The following is a 17121-nucleotide window of genomic DNA, read 5'->3' as shown; positions in this document are numbered from 1 at the left end:
CATACATACATGTATACATACATATATATACATATATATACATATTTCTCAGGAGAGTTTCTATAGTCTTGTTACAGGTGCGTACATATTTAAAACAACAGAAACACTTGGCTGAACCAGTAAAAATACTCTCCAGGTCACAGTAAGAGTGTTTACATTTTTCATCCTATCTTTTCCAAGAAGTATCACGTCACTCTCTCCAAACTAAATCATGTCCATGTCGACTCTGCTTACCAGGAGCTCTAAATTCCCCTCCTTTTTTTTTTTTTTTTTATTGTTTGGAGAAAAAAAAACAAAAAACACAAAAGCCCCTCGCAGGCTGCTCGTACACACTCCGCGATGTCGAGTTCGCGTCCAAACTGAGACACTTGGTTTGTTTATATTTTTTTTTGTTGTTTTTTTTTTTTTTGTTTTTAAAAATAATCCCTCGGCCGGTGATTAGTCCTCCATCAGGAAGTGCTTTCAGGAAGTAGTCGCTGCGGCCGTGTTTTGAGTGACAGCTGTGCGGTGGTGACAGCCCACACGGGACGGCAGCCGCAGAGCCGAGCCGACACTCAAGATGGCAGGTAATGGCACTTCTTTTTACCAGAGGAAAACCAGTGTTATTCTTCACGGTTTCGACCCGGTGTCGGCCCGTATGCAGCGGCGGCGTCGTCCTCACAGCCCGCGTGGATAAAATAGCGGCCCGCGCTTCGCCGCGTTGGCGTTCGTCCCAGGCGAAGTGCGAGCGAAGGCGAAGTGCGAGCGAAAGGGCTGGATGTTAGCGCAACTTAGCTCCAGTTAGCTCACGAAAAGCTACCCCCGGGCTTTAAGGGTATCGAAATGTGTGACTTTGAGGCCGCTTTTAAACGCGCGGCCACTCGGCACGCGTTGACGGCGCTGTAAACAATCGCCCTCTCCTTTTAGTCGGGTGTTATCGCGAACCCGGAGTCGTGTTTAACATCGAGCTGTTGTCATAGCAAAGGCTAGCGAGCTGACCGAGCTAACCGATAGCCGAGTTGCTAAAGTCGTTTCCAGCCATAAGCTGAACAAATCCTCCTTCGTACCACAACAAAGGGGAGATGTTGTTCTTCGCCACCGTGCTTTGTTTTCGGTGGGGTGTTGTTAAAAGCAGACGGAGTGATATTTAGTGCACACTTAAAACAGCACATTTAATGTCTCTTTTCGAAGATAGGAGTTGTTTTTTTTTATATATTTATATGTATATCTGGAGCACATTCCCTTGCCCAGCTGTAAACACTGGCATTAGGCGTCCCACCACATGCTTTCTCCTTCTGGGACCTCTTTCTGGGCTCTTCTGTTCACCTCTCTGCTCTGGGTTATTGTCCTGTTTGCAGGGTTGGCTGGGTTTTTCAAACACATGATGGAAAAAACAAGTCCTTATGTTGTGAAATTAACCTCTTAGGCGTGACATGTCTGCTTTGTGTGCATCACATTGGACTGCGTGATAACGTGAAGTTTAAACTGGAAGTGTAGTTTTGCAATCCACTAACAAAAATGTGCTTTAGGTGTTTGTGATGTATTTTTAAAAAATCAATGCGCGTGTGTTGTTGTGAAATAAACTGAATGTGTACATTTCTGCCAGGAATTATTCTGATTTAGGTCTTTTATTTGTAGTTTTAATTGTGGGTGAAACAATCGTCTGTGCGATCCAACAAATTCTGAGGAGTTTTGTCAGTATATTTGTGATTTAATCTTAAAAAAACAGATAAAATGAGACCTACTTAATAGATCGGATGCAGGAAGACTGAAGTGTCGAAGCATCAGCCTGGAGAAACTATATTATGAGCATCTGTTGTATCCAAAAATGAAGCATTAAAACTATTACATACACCAAACATGAATAACGACTAAATAAATGAGGGAAAAATGATAAATGTCACCTGAGAAGTGAAGGGAATGAAGCGTCTTACGAGTGTAAAAAGCAGAGAAGACACAAACGCATGCGACAGAAAAGCTCGCGCAAACTGCAATCAGAGCTTCCTTAAGTGATCTCTAAGTGTTTCCTCAGGCAAACACACACACACACGAAGCAAATTAAAGGTGTGTGTACACATACGTACATACATACATACACCCAGATGACCAGTGACCTTGTGTTCATTTAATCACCCGTCGCTGTGATTTACTGACGCAGACTTTGTCCCTTCTTCTTAGTAATTGTCAGCCTGTAAACCTGCCAACCCAGAGCTCCTTTCATTTTGTACGGGGAGCGGTGTAATAGACTGATGGTATGTTGATGACGTGTTTGCCACCGAGGATTTCCCCTCTAATTGCCTTATCCTTGCAGGTCTGTCTTTATATTTTGAAGATGGCCACGACGATTTGGATGACTGTGAGTACTCCGGTTGCTTGTGTGATTTGTTAATAAACCCTGTTCATGCTTTGGCTCCTTCCATACATGTGCAGCTTTGTTTTGCTCTCTCCTTCAGCGGAGAGGTGTGTGTCAGTGTCATCTTTCCCGGCAACCCCGTTCAACCCACATGTGAAATTTAAAAGCTGTCAACAGTATTTCAGGGTTTTTACGCCGTGCTATTATTAGCTGTTATACAAACCAATAGTCCCCCGTTGTCTGCATTAGCTAGGGTGATGAAACACCTTTTGGATCCAACTGAAAAGCCAGTGTGTATTTATGGCCGGGACATTAAACAGAACAGTTAGACTTGAGCCTTTCTGCTGTGTTCACACATCGGAGGTTCTTAATTGCTGACATTTAGTCTGACTCAGTGTCTTCCAACATGGCACTGTGACTGAGGCGGTGCATCTGTCAGCCGTCGTTCAAACGTTTTGTGTCCGCAGGCATTAGCTGCACCATTCAGAGATGTTTTCCCAACGGTTTGCGAAGGCTGTAAAAAATCATCTTTCTCTCTCTGTCCCGCAGTTGGATTCGACGACTACGGCTCAGAGTGCGACGGCATCCGCATCACAGCCTTCCTCGATGCCGGACAAGACAACCTAACTCCTCTCGGGAGGCTAGAGAAGTATGCCTTCAGTGAGAATGTCTTCAACAGGTGAGGGGAGCCTTGTGGTCAGGCTGTTCACTCTGCACCAGACAGACAATGAGTAATTTTTTTGGAGTTGTGAAGATACATTGTCAAGCTATATTGTGCAATGTAAACACACAGCGATTCAGTGTATTGTGGCAGAAAGCGTTGTGTTTTTAGTCACATTCCAGCTTGAGCTGCAAATACTTGGAGCAGAACTCTGATCGCTCTTTACTCGTGTTTTCTACCACAACTTCAGCTGCTGATAGGTTGACTCAGAACTTAACAGCTGAGTTGGAAAGTCACAAACATACAGTTACACATAATAAAATACATAAAAAAAAAAGGTTTTCCTAAATCAAGCTACTGTTTCCTTTGGCTGCGTCCATGTCAATACGTTTAAATGTGTACTTTTTTCTACATTGAAACCATCTACACACACTTTATTTCTGGCTGATAACTCATTTATACTTTCCTTTGAGCAGAAAGTGAGTAACAGTGTTCTATTCTTGCCACCTGAAAGAGGATTAATACATTTTTGTTTTGGCATTTTGGCGTGGAAGCCAAGCTTGTGGAAAACAAGAAAGTGGTTGATTTAAAACCAAACCCTGTCTGACAAGTAAACAATGATTTTAGATTTACCTGCAGATGTGTAGACATGTCTTCATGTTGGTTTGTGTTGACCGCCTAACGCCACGCCTAGTGGAACTTAGACTCAAGGACACATCTGGCAAATGACAGAGGTGTTCAGAAAAAGTGATGAGAAGATGTAGCCAGATATTCAGATGAACTTTTCATCTCATTTTAAAGAAATTAAACTTAAACTGTTCACAGATTTCAATGAAATCATTTCTAAAAGGTTTTATGGCTCAATTAAGTATAATGGCGTAATGTTGCACAATAACCCATTGTCGTTATTTGACTTCTTTTCTTCATATTATCGTATAAATGATGGAATAATGGCTAAATTTAGTCATAAACCCCACACTGGAAAATTTAGATGGGAGATTAACATGGTCCCATCTCAACTCTAGTTGTGTTTCTTCCAATTCATCTGGATGTCTGTCTGCATTCTTGTGTATTTACTAATCACATACCTGCTTTAACTCTGTAGTGCAGGAATGCCAAAAGACTTAATGTTGAGCCATGGGGGATGGTTTCTGTCTGAACGTGGCATTAGGTTGACAGTGCTAGTCAAACGTGTGTAGTGTTTCCAGCTGAAGACACATTTTGGTTTCTGCATATTGTCTGTGAGATTTATGTTGTTTTTTTTTTTTTATGTTGTACTTTCTGCGTACTTGAAAGTAAAAGCCTGCCAGTGCATCTAAAGTCCATAGTATGTGCTTTCTGATTAAACGCAATGCCTCTGCAAACACTTCATCCTGCTCCGTTGTCTCCACACAGTCGGGTTTAGTTCATGTCTTTATGCTTTTCATGCTCAGCTTCGCAAGAGTTCAGGCCCTCCTGTCGTTTCCAAATACATGCGTGTGTAATGTTCTTGACAGCTCTGTCAGTGCTGTGCTCTACGCAGTGTGCATTCAGCACTTGTAGGTATTGGCAGTCACTCTCACTGACTTGACGCTCCTGTTGCTTTCTAGGCAAATCGTGGCTCGTGGCCTGCTTGATGTGCTTCGAGAGTTCAGTGACAATGAAAATGACTTTATCAGTGTGATGGAGACAGTTGCCAGAATGTCAGAAGACGGAGGTAGATGCATTTTCCTTTTCATCCAATTAGTTGTCATGTCTCTAGATAATTCTGCGCTTTTTTGACTGTGATTTCCTTCATTAAATGAAATTAAACTCCTTCAGGATTTAATCGTGTTTCCAAGCACGTGATGCTCATGTTTGTACATTAAGCTTATCCTTTTAATGTGTGTACTCAGAGCCCACAGTGCGAGCTGAACTGATGGAGCAGGTCCCCAACATTGCCATGTTCTTACACGAGAGTCGCCCCAACTTCCCAGCTGCTTTCTCAAGATACTTGGTTCCCATTGTCGTTCGATATCTCACTGATCCAAATAACCAGGTTGGTTTCAAATTTACTACTTTTCCAGCTGATTTTTTTTAGGAAATAAGTGACTTACAACAAATAAGTTCACTGGTCAGATTCATTTACACCAAGTTGACACTGAGTTTTAAAACGTCCTCACATGTTTTCCAGGTGCGGAAGACCAGCCAGGCAGCGCTGCTTGTTCTGTTGGAGCAGGGCCTCATCTCTAAAGCTGATATGGAGACCAAAGTTTGTCCAGTGCTGCTTGAACTCACTGAACCCAGCAGTGACGATGACTACAAAATCGAGGCAGTTGCTGTAAGAATTTTATCTGATCCAGTGACCAGTATACAATAACAACATCTCTCTTTTGATGGAACATAATTGATGCCAGCAAAGAATATTTTTGGATTTACATAAACTGTACTTTACCAAGTGTTACTGAACTGTCAACATTTTTGAAAATTTGATTTTTTTTTTTCAAAGGCTCAAAGTTGAATGTGATTTTTTTATTATGATGTTTTTGTTGTTAGCTATACATTTATTTACTTAACCCAATTCAAAGTTGCACACCTGCTCCTCATGCCGCTCTCTGTATGTCTCCTCTGACAGATTATGTGTAAAGTTGTCACCATGTTGAGCAAAGACACAGTGGAGCATCTATTGCTGCCACGCTTCTGTGACCTGTGCAGTGATGCCAGACTCTTTCAAGTTCGCAAGGTAACGACCACCAAAATTTCCTGCTGAAAGGTTAATGTACTTTTAACGTTCTGAAATTACTCATGGTAATGAAACCTACAGGAAATTCTGTCTCACACTGCAGTCACAACTGGGTAAATGGTTATTTGAGGTAGAGTTTAACTGTGTTCCCTCAGGATAAATTTAATAATAATGTGAGTCAGCCTTAATTCTGTTTTGCGCATCACCTTATCCTTCACTACGCTGTTGTTTTCTGTGAGGAATGTTAATTCTCTGGTGTTACTGGTGCCAGCAGCAGAAAAGTGTTTAGGATTTGCAAAGGTGGTCAAACATTGTGAATTATGATGTTAGCTCTTTTGTGATATGATTTTTCTGCCTTTTCTCTGAAGCTGAACTTTGAATTGTTTTGCTGCTTTAGCCCAGGACCCCAAATAAGCATACAGGTGTCAAAATATTCAGGACTCTCAATAAAACATTAAAATCCTTCTTTCATACAGTGAAGAAATGCAGTATGTCTGAAAATTGTACAATAGGACTACGACTTTACATACGTTAAGTCAATGCAGATGGTCTATGTTCTGCTTATTAGTAGAAATGATGTTTAAGTAGTGTTTATTATTGTATAAATGCTTGAATTGACTGTTGTGTTAGAATTGCAACAAAAGTTGGAGCTATTATGATCTAGAACTGCATTGTTCGCCCATATTTACATGTACATTTACATGTACATTTACATTTATGTAAACCTTTAAAACAATGTGTCAAATATATCACACTGATGAAACTCTTGATGCCCGAATGTTAGGAACTTTTCTTTTTATATGGAAATTGAATTCACATGGTCATGTAAAAACCACCCTCAAGACACATGGCCAATGTTGCTAGGCGACTATAGCATATAGCAGTACAGATAATAGAAAAGTACAGAAATACTGAATGATGGAGGAGATTTAGTAACCCAAACAGTGTATTTATGATTTAATTATGGAATTATTAATATTCCTTTTAGTGTTACTGGAAATGTAAATCAGCAACGTCTTGTGGATTGTGTCTGATGTTTTAAAAAAAAAAAAACATTATTTGCTGTTTATTTGGCACTGAAACGTGACCTCGTTGTTCATAATGTTTTGTGTTTTGTATGACAGGTCTGTGCAGCAAATTTCGGAGAGTTTTGTTCTATTGTTGGTCAGGAGGCTACAGAAAAACTACTGGTAAGAAGCCCCAAGACCAATGAAAACCCCATTCCCATCTTTATTGTGACTGATGACAAATCTCTTCTGAATATAAGTTGCAATTTTTCCTGACGTGTTTTTGTTTTTAACGTAGATGCCCAAGTTCTTCGATCTGTGCTCAGACAGTCTGTGGGGCATCAGGAAAGCCTGCGCCGAGTGCTTCATGATGGTCTCTAATTCCACCTCTCCCGAGGCGCGACGTGTGACACTGTCCCCGCTGTTCATCAGCCTCATCAGTGACCAGTCTCGCTGGGTAAGATGCACGCAGGAGAAATTGTAATTCACATGCTTCTAAGAAGATTTATTGCAACTTCCTCTGTACTGTGATGAAAATAGAGCAGTTGTTGCTATGACTTGTTGCAAGTTTGTTTTTCTCACCACTGTATGCGTCATATTCTTCCTTATTTTGAGCCTTATCTATAGTTAGATTACAATTCTTTCAAATGTTAAAATAAGAAACTACTATTCTGAAAATATGAAAGTGGAAATACACACAGAAGAAATGTAAGCGCAAATTATCAATGGGGCTTAAAGGCTGTCAGTATTTTGGTCTTAAAGGGTCTGCAGGCTTACACCAAATTTGTACTTTTTACATCCATGAGGGATACATTTTGCCATCTACCGATGTTCATGAGGGTCCACATGGAGTTTGCACTGAGCAACATGTGTGATCTCGTCGGTGTATGCAGCCACCCTCTGTACTATAAACAGAACTGAATGCACTGCCACTGTCCGTCTCTGTGTACTATTTTGGACTGTATCCGGCCCCTTAAAATGGTGCCCCATGCAAATAATCCCGTACAAGAATAAGCAAATGAAGATGAGCTTTGAGTGTGGAAGAATCTCTTGTCATGATGAAACTCACAGATCTCTGTCTTTGTCACACTTCTAGGTGCGACAGGCTGCCTTTCAGTCTCTGGGGCGTTTTATCTCCACCTTTGCCAATCCCTCCAGCACAGGCCTTCACTTCAGAGAGGACGGTGCCCTACTAGAGGTCCCCAGATGTACATTGGACAGGTAAGACCGCCTCACTTTTAACACCACTGGAACAACTAACATTTATTTACAGCTATTGGCTTACATTGATGAATCATTTGCCTCTTTTCAGTTTGTTCGATACCAGACATCAAAGTAATTGTATCTTAGTAGGACACGTTTGACAGAAGTTGTTTTTTATGTAAACTCATATATATATATATAACTCGATATACTTTGGCACTACACCAATATGAGTTTGTACTGGCACAGACACGGTTTTAAATTCTAAATTCTTTAAGTAAAGAATTGTATTTAATGTCTTTTCTCTGAATACTTTTTACCTAGAAAGTTACTTGTTTTTGAAATGTAACAAGGGTGAGAGTATTTTGTTTTAGATAGAAGGCTTTACCTGAGTATTCCTCTACATTGCCTATATTCCCATAAATGTTGCTACTCTCATTTCAGCGACTGCTCCCTAAACTCTCTGAACTGCTCGGACATCAGTGGGTGCCACGCGGAACGAACCATCGCTCACACACCTCCCAATCAGGATGGCCGTGCCACACCGTCTCCGGAGCACGTGTCGACAACCGACAGCGAGGAAATGCACAGCTTAGACGACAACCACACTTCTGTTCCCCGAGAGATGCGCAGCGGCTTCACCCACACAGTATCAAACAGCAACGCCAGCCCTACAACTACAAACAACGCTAAAAACACAAAAGAAACAGAGCACACAGACGAGAACTTTAATTCTTTCAACTACTGGAGATCTCCTTTACCGGACATCAGTGGGGAACTGGAGATGCTAAATTGTCAAACATCAGCGGGAGTGTTAGAGAATGACGAAAAGGAGGAGGAGGAGGAGGAACCTGAAGGTAATTGTCCTGATTCCAAGTCCAGCCCTGGCAAAGCTACCAGCGACCAGATCCAGAAGGTCTTGGACTGTTTGCAACCGCACATGGATGACCCCGATGTGCAAGGTGGGTATACAGATAGAACCAGAATACGTATGATCAGCTGTAGAATTTGGCAGTGCGTTGTAGATTGAGCTGTGTATGTGAATTTACCTCCAGCTCAAGTCCAGGTGTTGTCAGCCGCGCTGAAGGCAGCCCAGCTCGACAGCCCAGCAGACGACAGCCCGGCTGAACCCGAGCCAGAAGAAGAGCCTGAGAACAACAGCGACAGCCCATCCGTGGAGACGAAATCTGTGGAGGTTCAGTCAGAGAGTGAAGAGAGTCCCACAGAAGAGGAGCAAACGATGGAAAGTCCCCCAGCCTCAGAGTCGAGCCCTGTCCAGGAGCAGGGAGACGAAGAGACGCAGACGGAGCCCCTGGAGGACCAGGAGGACCAGGAAGAGTCTCCTCCTGACTCCCCTGTTCTAGTATGAAACATTTCAGATATTTGCAGTGTGTTAAGTCAGTTAATATATGTGGCTGAACAGTTATAGTAACTACATATACTGGACTTCAGCTGGATTTCTACTTGATGAAAGGAGTTCTGCAACTATTGCAGAACTCCCATTAGGTCCCCATGGATTTTGATTCATAGCTTAGGATCAGATTTCTTTTCTTTAAGAGATGAACAGTAAAAGCGAATCTAATTTATCAGGACTGTGTGGGTGTGTTTTGAAGTAATTTAATTGATAATGGGCTCTGGCAACACAAGCCAACAACCTCCACGACTGTCATTACATGACATCACCTTTTTTCTATCTGACCCCACCCACCTCAAACCAGTGTAAAAAAAGAGAGGACAATAAAACAAGATCTCTTGTGAGATAACTAACCCTGTTCTTATTTTGGCTGAAAGTTATGTGTTCATGTAAGACCCCATTAGTCTGCGTAAGAAGCTGATTTACTTGGTAATGTAGAGCGATCTTTGGCAGCGAGCAGGAGTTTGCAGAGATGACTGTGCTAGAAAACTTTTATTACACATTACTCTTCAACATTGTTTGTTGTCTTAACTCCCGTCTTCGTCTCCACCGGGACCTGAAGCTTTTAGGAGAAAGCACAAGCTGACCAGTCAGTTCTTGTGGTATCATTGTTATATCATTTTTTAGGAGTCAGCTGTAGCGTAACCTGTACCCATAGCTACACCGTAACCCCGTAAACCCGTAGCTGAGATCCAGCGTTAGGTCATTCAGAAGGGTGACAAGAAGTGCACACGCAGTATACTCGTTCCTCAATGCTGTGTGTGGATTTCTATGTTCCTCAGGAGTCTGAACTAATTGAGAGTGTGGAGGAGGAGGGAAAGGAAGACTCTGCTCACAGCCCAGGGCCTGAGGATAAGCCTAAGATCCAGGTCAGTCAGCACTTCTATCATACATCTTGGAAGTATTGATCAGAACCTTACACTTTGTATTAATTGGCACGAGCATGGATTACTGTAAATACTTTCTCCCTGTGCACCGCCATTCCTCCTTCATCATCAAAAACTCTTTTAATCTCTCGCTCCGTTTCCAGAATGTCATCCCCCAGCAGCTGTTGGATCAGTACCTCTCTATGACGGACCCGGCCCGGGCCCAGACCGTGGATACAGAGATAGCCAAACACTGTGCCTTCAGCCTGCCGGGGGTAGCGCTCACTTTGGGACGACAGAACTGGCACTGCCTCAAGGACACGTACGAAACCCTCGCTACTGATGTGCAGGTAAGCAGAGAAATGTGACATTAGGAGGGTAATGTGGGATTAAATGAGTGATAAACCACACTCTGGATGGATGTAAAGCTTCATTTTAGCTCAAGGATAAGTTTATTGCAGATTATTGTCCTTGAAATGTTTTTTTGCTATAGTCATAACAAAAAAACTGAACTTGTTTACTGGTTTAGAAGTTGGTTATGTTGAAGTAGACTGCTTAATAGTGTAGTTTTGTTGGAAGGTCAAAGCCAAAATACCAATGATAAACAAACTGCAGAGGTTTATGCTGGATCCTGTGATGTATTATGGATAATCATGTTTTTTAACAATTAACGTCGGGTCCTTAAGGAAGTAAATAGCATTTTGAATGGATGGTGATTAAGATCAGGTCTGTTTTTACCCTTTTTGTTGTTTTGTTGTTGTTTTTGAGGTTTAAGTAAATAAATTTGGCCACAAAGTCGTTCTTTGTGATTGCTTGATTGAATTACTCAACTTCAAATAAGCTTTATTGGCACATGATTGCCAAAGCTAAATTACATTTTATTGAATAATTACATTTAACACAAGAAAACCAAATAGATAATCACAAAATAACAGATTAAACACTTTAAATGATACAATCCATTACAACATAAATACACAAACACAGAATGATTGAACAAAGTAGAGCGAATGAGGGCCTTTTTGTGTTTGCTCTTTGGTTGTGTGTAGAATATACATTTTACTTTTTGTTGCCAAGAGAGCTATTTCGCTCCTTTTTCTCCCAACATGTAGGAAGTTTACTCTTATTGGGGCATTTCTGGACATACGATGCTGGCTTTGTGAAGACATAAATCTCATATACTGCATGCACTCATCGAGGAAGGGAAGCTCTGTCTCACAGATCACAGTGAGACCACAGCCTTTCTTCTGTTGGCAGCCACGTTTCTCTGCGTCTACCCGTGGTCTGAACATCATCGCTGAGTGATGACGCAGGGGCGAGCGTGCAGCTGCGTTTTAGGGCCAATTAACCACTGAGCTTGTGTTGTTGGTAATCTTATAGGTCAGGTCATTTCTGTATATTCTGTATATTATTTGGTTAGTTATTTAATATTGATTATCTGCCGATCCAAAGTCCTTCTTCTTTTAGATAATACAGTGCACACTTTAAGTTATTAAAATCAATCTAATGTATATGTTTGACACTTGAATAACTCTGCACTGCATTAAGAAACTAAATCCCCACTGTTCCTCAATGTTTTGTTTTATTTTTCAGTATAAAATAATAAACCCTCTGTAATCTTTGTCTGGAGGGAGTTTCTCTGTCCAGTGTTTGGTGCTTTAGTGCAGCCTTTGCCCGAGTTACCTTTTTAATGATCTGTTTTGTGTGTTTACTTCCGCCGTGTCTACATCTCTTGCAGGGATTACGTTCATTAATTACTCTTAATGGCTTCTTATTCACTGGGCTTTTGTTGCACTTGCAGTGGTGTGTGCCTAGTTCAATCAGCCAGTGTATATGCTGCCCTCATGTCTCATTCTGATAGTTCTGTTAGTTAAAATCTTGTTTGGTTTCTGTTATTTTTAAAAATTATATTTTGTGGACCTTTTTTAAGCACCCTATAACTTAGTTCATTTAATTCAGTGTATTTTGTTAAATCTTTGAATCTAAAACCTGTGTTCCTTGTGGTTTGACTGCTTGGTCCACGGCAGACCAACGATAGAAAGCTTTCTATTCAGTAAAAAAAAAACACAAGATGAATGTTGTTGTTTATTCAGTGCCACATTTCAGTTTAGACAAATTCTGTTCTATTCATCCCTGCAGCACTGTGCACGAACCACTACAGAACAATGGTGAGGGGTTGGACACATTCTGAGTAAACCACAGCCAAAATTATGAGATGAAATGTCAGACAGTGACTCTAGGGTGGCATCAGATTCCTCTTACACTTCACACATTGCTTCAGTTTCTATTCTTCAGCTGCATTCGGGCCCTTATATGACCGTTTTTTTCTTTTCCCACATTCAACATCCTTGCCCCCCCCTCCCTCTCTGGAGTCTGGCACCGAGTCAAACCCAGCAGCACCTTTTCCGTTGTCGATCGGCCTCTGGCTCATTGGTAGGCATTGAGAGGGGCCAGCTGGATATTATTAGCGCTAATGAGGACTCACAACTCTGGTGCTGGATGTCAGAGTGTGTCTGAAATTATAATGGATTAAAGCCAAATAATATCAGGCAATATAAAATATCAGAAAGGCTTGCCACAAAGGGATTCCCAAAGCTGAACACATCAGGTGCCGTAGATCCCGAACACAATCCATACAGCTGCCTGCTCGGAGAGGGGAGTGAATAAAACATAAGAACTGCACAGAAATGGAGAAAAGAGCTCTATATACAGTACAGTGTGCAGCACTTTGACACAGAACATTGTGATGCAACCCATTTCTTCTGGCTACACACTGTACAAGATGAAATATTCTGCTTTATCTCTGAACTAAAGAACTGTTGTTTATGTCTTTTTTTTAAATCCACGCTGACAGGGCAACGGATAAACAACACAACACTTTGAATTTTTTAATCTCATTTCCAAAATTTGTCAAGAATCCACAGCAGGTTTTCAACAAACCATTGTGCAGCTCTTAGCTCATTTTTCAACCTCATAGAACCATAGAATTCTCCACCATACCCACAGTCTGTATCTTGCAGAGGAAACTAAGTTATAGGAAGCAGAGGCTTACATGGCACCATGTTTTATTTATGCCAGAACAGGTGGTGCGTGAGGCAACCCAACGAATGGCCCCTGGCAAAATTGAGGCAGGAAAGAGCCTCTTTATGCTACATTACGACTGAAGTCCAATAGTAATCAAACATATCTCTGAACACAGTTTGGCTGCAGTCAAAATATACTTTGTAGAATGCAGAGGCAGAAATAAAGAGAGGATAATATCTCTAGCAAATGTTAAACCGCTTAATGGCTGGGACATTGCAGTTCTGCTAAATCATGAGGAATATAAGTACGGCTATCTGTTGTTATAATTGGCAAAGCATGATAATCAATTATATGTTAAAACTAGACTTTGCATCATGCAAAATATAAATAAGTGTAGCTCCAAGCCAACAGTGGGCACTTGGGAATACATGCCACAATTATAGGGTAGGTAATGTATTTCAGATGCTTAAAGTGGGTGGTGCTTAAACACAAAATGGGCGGGGGTTACCTGAAGTTGTTCATTTAAATCTGAAATTGATATGGATTGATCAGAAATTGCTATATTTATAGGGCAAATATTTACAGAATTTAGCTTCAGGGCAATGTTTTTGATCACAAGAGTAAGAGAAATATTTACAGAGCATATAATTCCTAGTACTGATATTGACACATTTCCCTCTGATGATCCTGTGTTCGAAATCACATACTAACATACTGCCTACTAAATACTCAGTCAGTATGTACTGCATATTGCCTAATAAATGAAGGATTAAGTATGCCAACTGTTCACACTGGAATATATTCAAAAATAAATTTTTCTCTGTATCACACATCATCAAGTGATTTTAAACACAGCCCTTGTCTGTACCTGATACTTTCATCCGAGTACTTTCTCAACCCTACTTACTAATAATCAGAACACCTAGGCTTCTACTGCATGGATTTTTCAACATGCTTTTAATAATCTGGTTCATACAAAGTGAAACTGCAATACTAAATCTACAGTTCACAGTATCCTGTTAATGAACCAAGTACATGAGCAAGGACCAAATGAGGAATGTTGGGTTTCTCTTAACAAAAAATAAATCATTTACATAACAATAAGCTGACAACACACACCACTCTTGTGTGTGCTTATTATAAAGGCACATCGATCGCTAACTTACTACAGGTACCAACCGTCTTTACATAGCATCTTGTAAATGTACCACAGCAACAACTAGCACAATGTCTGGTAAAGCAGCATCATTGTAATTACGATTAGATTTATGCAGAGGATTGCATCTTTGTGGACATCCAGCAAACAGCTCCTACAACAACAGGGAGCTGATTTCACTAGCCTGTTGTTTCCATGAATGTATTTAAGGTCCAGTGTGTAACATTTAGGAGGATCTATTGTCAGAAATGGTATATAATATTCATAGATGGTACATGGACTGCACTTATATAGCGCCTTTTCTTGTCTTCGGACGACCGATACAAAGTGATTTACATTACATATCAGATTCACCCATTCACATACATTTATACATTGTTGGCAGAAGCTGCCATACATGAATCACATTCAGGCACATGCAGACACTGATGGCACAGCATCAGTTCATTCAGTAAATTGCTCCTGTTTAGTATGTTGCCCAAGGACACTTCGACATACAGAGGGAGTGGTGGGGATCGAACCACCAACCTTCCTATTACTGGATGACCCACTCTACCTCCTGAGCCACAGCTGTCCAGCTCCTGTGGCCCAAAGCATTTTTCCCGCAGACTGCAGTTTTTCAAAACACATCTATGAAAGTCTTGACAGGACACCTCCAACTTCAAACAATTGACCCTTCCTAAGGTCTGTCCTTTTGGAAGCTTATGCTGTGTCTCAAATTGAATACTTACTTCATCAGTACACGTCTATGTAGTACACTATGCACACTACGTACTTACCAGCATAGTGTGATAATTTCATCAGCTTAGTGTTTAACTTAGCACGGCCATTGCGCACTTATCGGATGTGACGGTCGTAACATTGTACCATGTCACCTTCTTCTTCTACTGCAACTTACCGGACTGAACATTAGCACCAATACCGGCTTATGTACAGGTATCTTCCAGTGGTCCTTTCCCTTCCGCTATGTAGCAAAAATGGCAACCATTGAGGGTAAAAAGTGTCCAGTGTTCCACACTTTTTGACCATTATGAGTGCACTGCATTTTGCCACACTCGACAATGTGAACGCACAGAGCAAAAAGGGGTGGGACTTAGGAAGGGTCAATTATTTCTTTTAGTGTTATTCATCTTCAATCCATGAAGGTTTAACATTTGCAAAAACGTAAAAAAAACATAATTTTTGCTAAAAACAGAAAGGTCAAACTTCAGTCTTCAGCCCCTTCAATTTTAAGTCACTTACTTAATTTGGCCTATGATACATCTAAGAGCTAACTGTTGCATCCAATTTACACAAGATGAAGATATCTAGAGGAGAGGAGAGGGTACACACCATGTTCACATTACAACAGTAGTTACAGTATTTACCTTAAGGATAGATTTTAACATTATAGACCATGACTTTCTTATGCTTTTCTTTTTACTTGTAACAGACTACGAGTGTATTATATTTTAACTTACAGTTAACACAGAGTTTCCACTGATAGAAGTCAGCCATTTGTCTGGCTTGAAGAGAGAACTCCAGATATCCCTGACCCCACTATCAATGTACTTGGAGACTGCATGTGAAATGTGACTATTTCCTCTGAATATGGTCTTGCTCTCTTGAGTTACAGTGATCACTACTGCTGTCACATTGCCACTAAAAGTACAGTATGTTCTCTTCCTGGTCCTGCTGTAACCAGCAAATCTGTCTCTTCAAACTCAAACTGTAACAATCATCTTTACCTTCTAAAATCACTTTTAGTGAGACATATCAACTTTCCTTGCAAATAACTGCCATTTTGTATTGTTTTATGCCCATTTTTCTATTTTATTTGATACATTTTTAACTCATAATGAGATACCCCACTGCTGTTTATTGTCCTGCTACAGTAACAACCTGGTGTGAAATGGAGGCTAATAAGTACATAAATGCTGTTTACCCACCTCTCAAGCCTGAAATAGAGTTTACTCAAATCTCCTGGGGTGTTTATGAATACAAGAGTAATTTCACAGGTCCCTGTCATACACCGTCTTTTGTAAATTCTGGATTGCTTGTTTTGTCCATCATATGTGAGCACAGAGCAGCCTACTGCACACTCTCGTTAGGTCGAAAATAAAACTGATTGTGCTGATTCTGAGGGGCGGCTATACATAAAAGACAATGGACATCTGATAGATTTTGAATTATGATCCATCATTAAAGCTGCCATAGGTAACTTATGAAAATAACTTTTTGTCATATTTGCTGAAACCTTTACTATATCCTGACAGTAGTAGATGATACAGATCATTTGTGAAAAAATCAGGTTCCTCTGGTTAGTTCTCGTGCTCCTAATGACATTGGCAAGAATCTACTGGGCCTGAAAAACAACCAATCAGAGATGTAGGAGGAGCCAGAGGAACCTGATTTTTTCACAGATTATCTGTCTCATGTACTACTGTCAGTAAATAGTTAAAGGTTCAGCAAATATGACACAAAGTTATTTTTATAACAATTACCTACTTTAATTATGCATCATAATTCAAAATTTGTCAGATTTGTTATGCATAGCCACCACTCCTCCCCATCTAGCTTTTACACTACATGCACACCCTTTCACACAGTGATAGATGACAGAAACTAACTCAGTCATTTACACAGTATCTTGCACAAGGATGTAGGAGGAGCCGGTGATCGAACCAACAACCTTCCGATTAGGGGAAGACCCGCTCTGCCTCTGCGCCACAGCCGCCCCTACGTAGAGCAGTGTCCCTCGGCTTCCGGCGATGAGGG

The 17121-nt window shown here is 40.9% G+C and overlaps 2 protein-coding genes across 3 annotated transcripts in view; one reads left to right on the top strand and one right to left on the bottom strand.

The window, feature by feature from the left end:
- rab22a (RAB22A, member RAS oncogene family) overlaps positions 1–165 on the bottom strand; it is a 10744-nt gene extending 10579 nt beyond the window's left edge. Inside the window, exon 1 of the mRNA XM_035661763.1 lies at positions 157–165. Coding sequence (XP_035517656.1) covers positions 157–165 — 9 coding nt within the window. The remainder of the gene's footprint in view (positions 1–156) is intronic.
- A 130-nt stretch (positions 166–295) lies between these two features.
- Positions 296–17121, top strand: part of ppp4r1l (protein phosphatase 4, regulatory subunit 1-like) — a 22382-nt gene continuing 5556 nt past the window's right edge. Inside the window, exons 1-14 of one of the 2 annotated variants that reach the window (XM_035662754.1) lie at positions 296–566; positions 2291–2335; positions 2882–3011; positions 4583–4689; positions 4868–5010; positions 5146–5292; positions 5587–5694; positions 6819–6884; positions 7000–7158; positions 7798–7922; positions 8349–8866; positions 8960–9267; positions 10101–10187; positions 10349–10534. In XM_035662754.1, coding sequence (XP_035518647.1) covers positions 560–566; positions 2291–2335; positions 2882–3011; positions 4583–4689; positions 4868–5010; positions 5146–5292; positions 5587–5694; positions 6819–6884; positions 7000–7158; positions 7798–7922; positions 8349–8866; positions 8960–9267; positions 10101–10187; positions 10349–10534 — 2136 coding nt within the window. In that variant the 5' untranslated portion in view covers positions 296–559. Of the gene's footprint in view, positions 567–2290; positions 2336–2881; positions 3012–4582; positions 4690–4867; positions 5011–5145; positions 5293–5586; positions 5695–6818; positions 6885–6999; positions 7159–7797; positions 7923–8348; positions 8867–8959; positions 9268–10100; positions 10188–10348; positions 10535–17121 lie in introns of those variants that run through there. The other variant, XM_035662756.1, reaches the window with a different exon arrangement.

The sequence above is a fragment of the Morone saxatilis genome, unplaced genomic scaffold, assembly GCF_004916995.1.
Source record: "Morone saxatilis isolate NCDOM2014 unplaced genomic scaffold, NCSU_SB_2.0 Contig18, whole genome shotgun sequence".
Taxonomy (NCBI): Eukaryota; Metazoa; Chordata; class Actinopteri; family Moronidae; genus Morone; species Morone saxatilis.
Note: the sequence above shows the minus strand (reverse complement) of the source record. Positions and strands in the feature narration are given on the sequence as shown.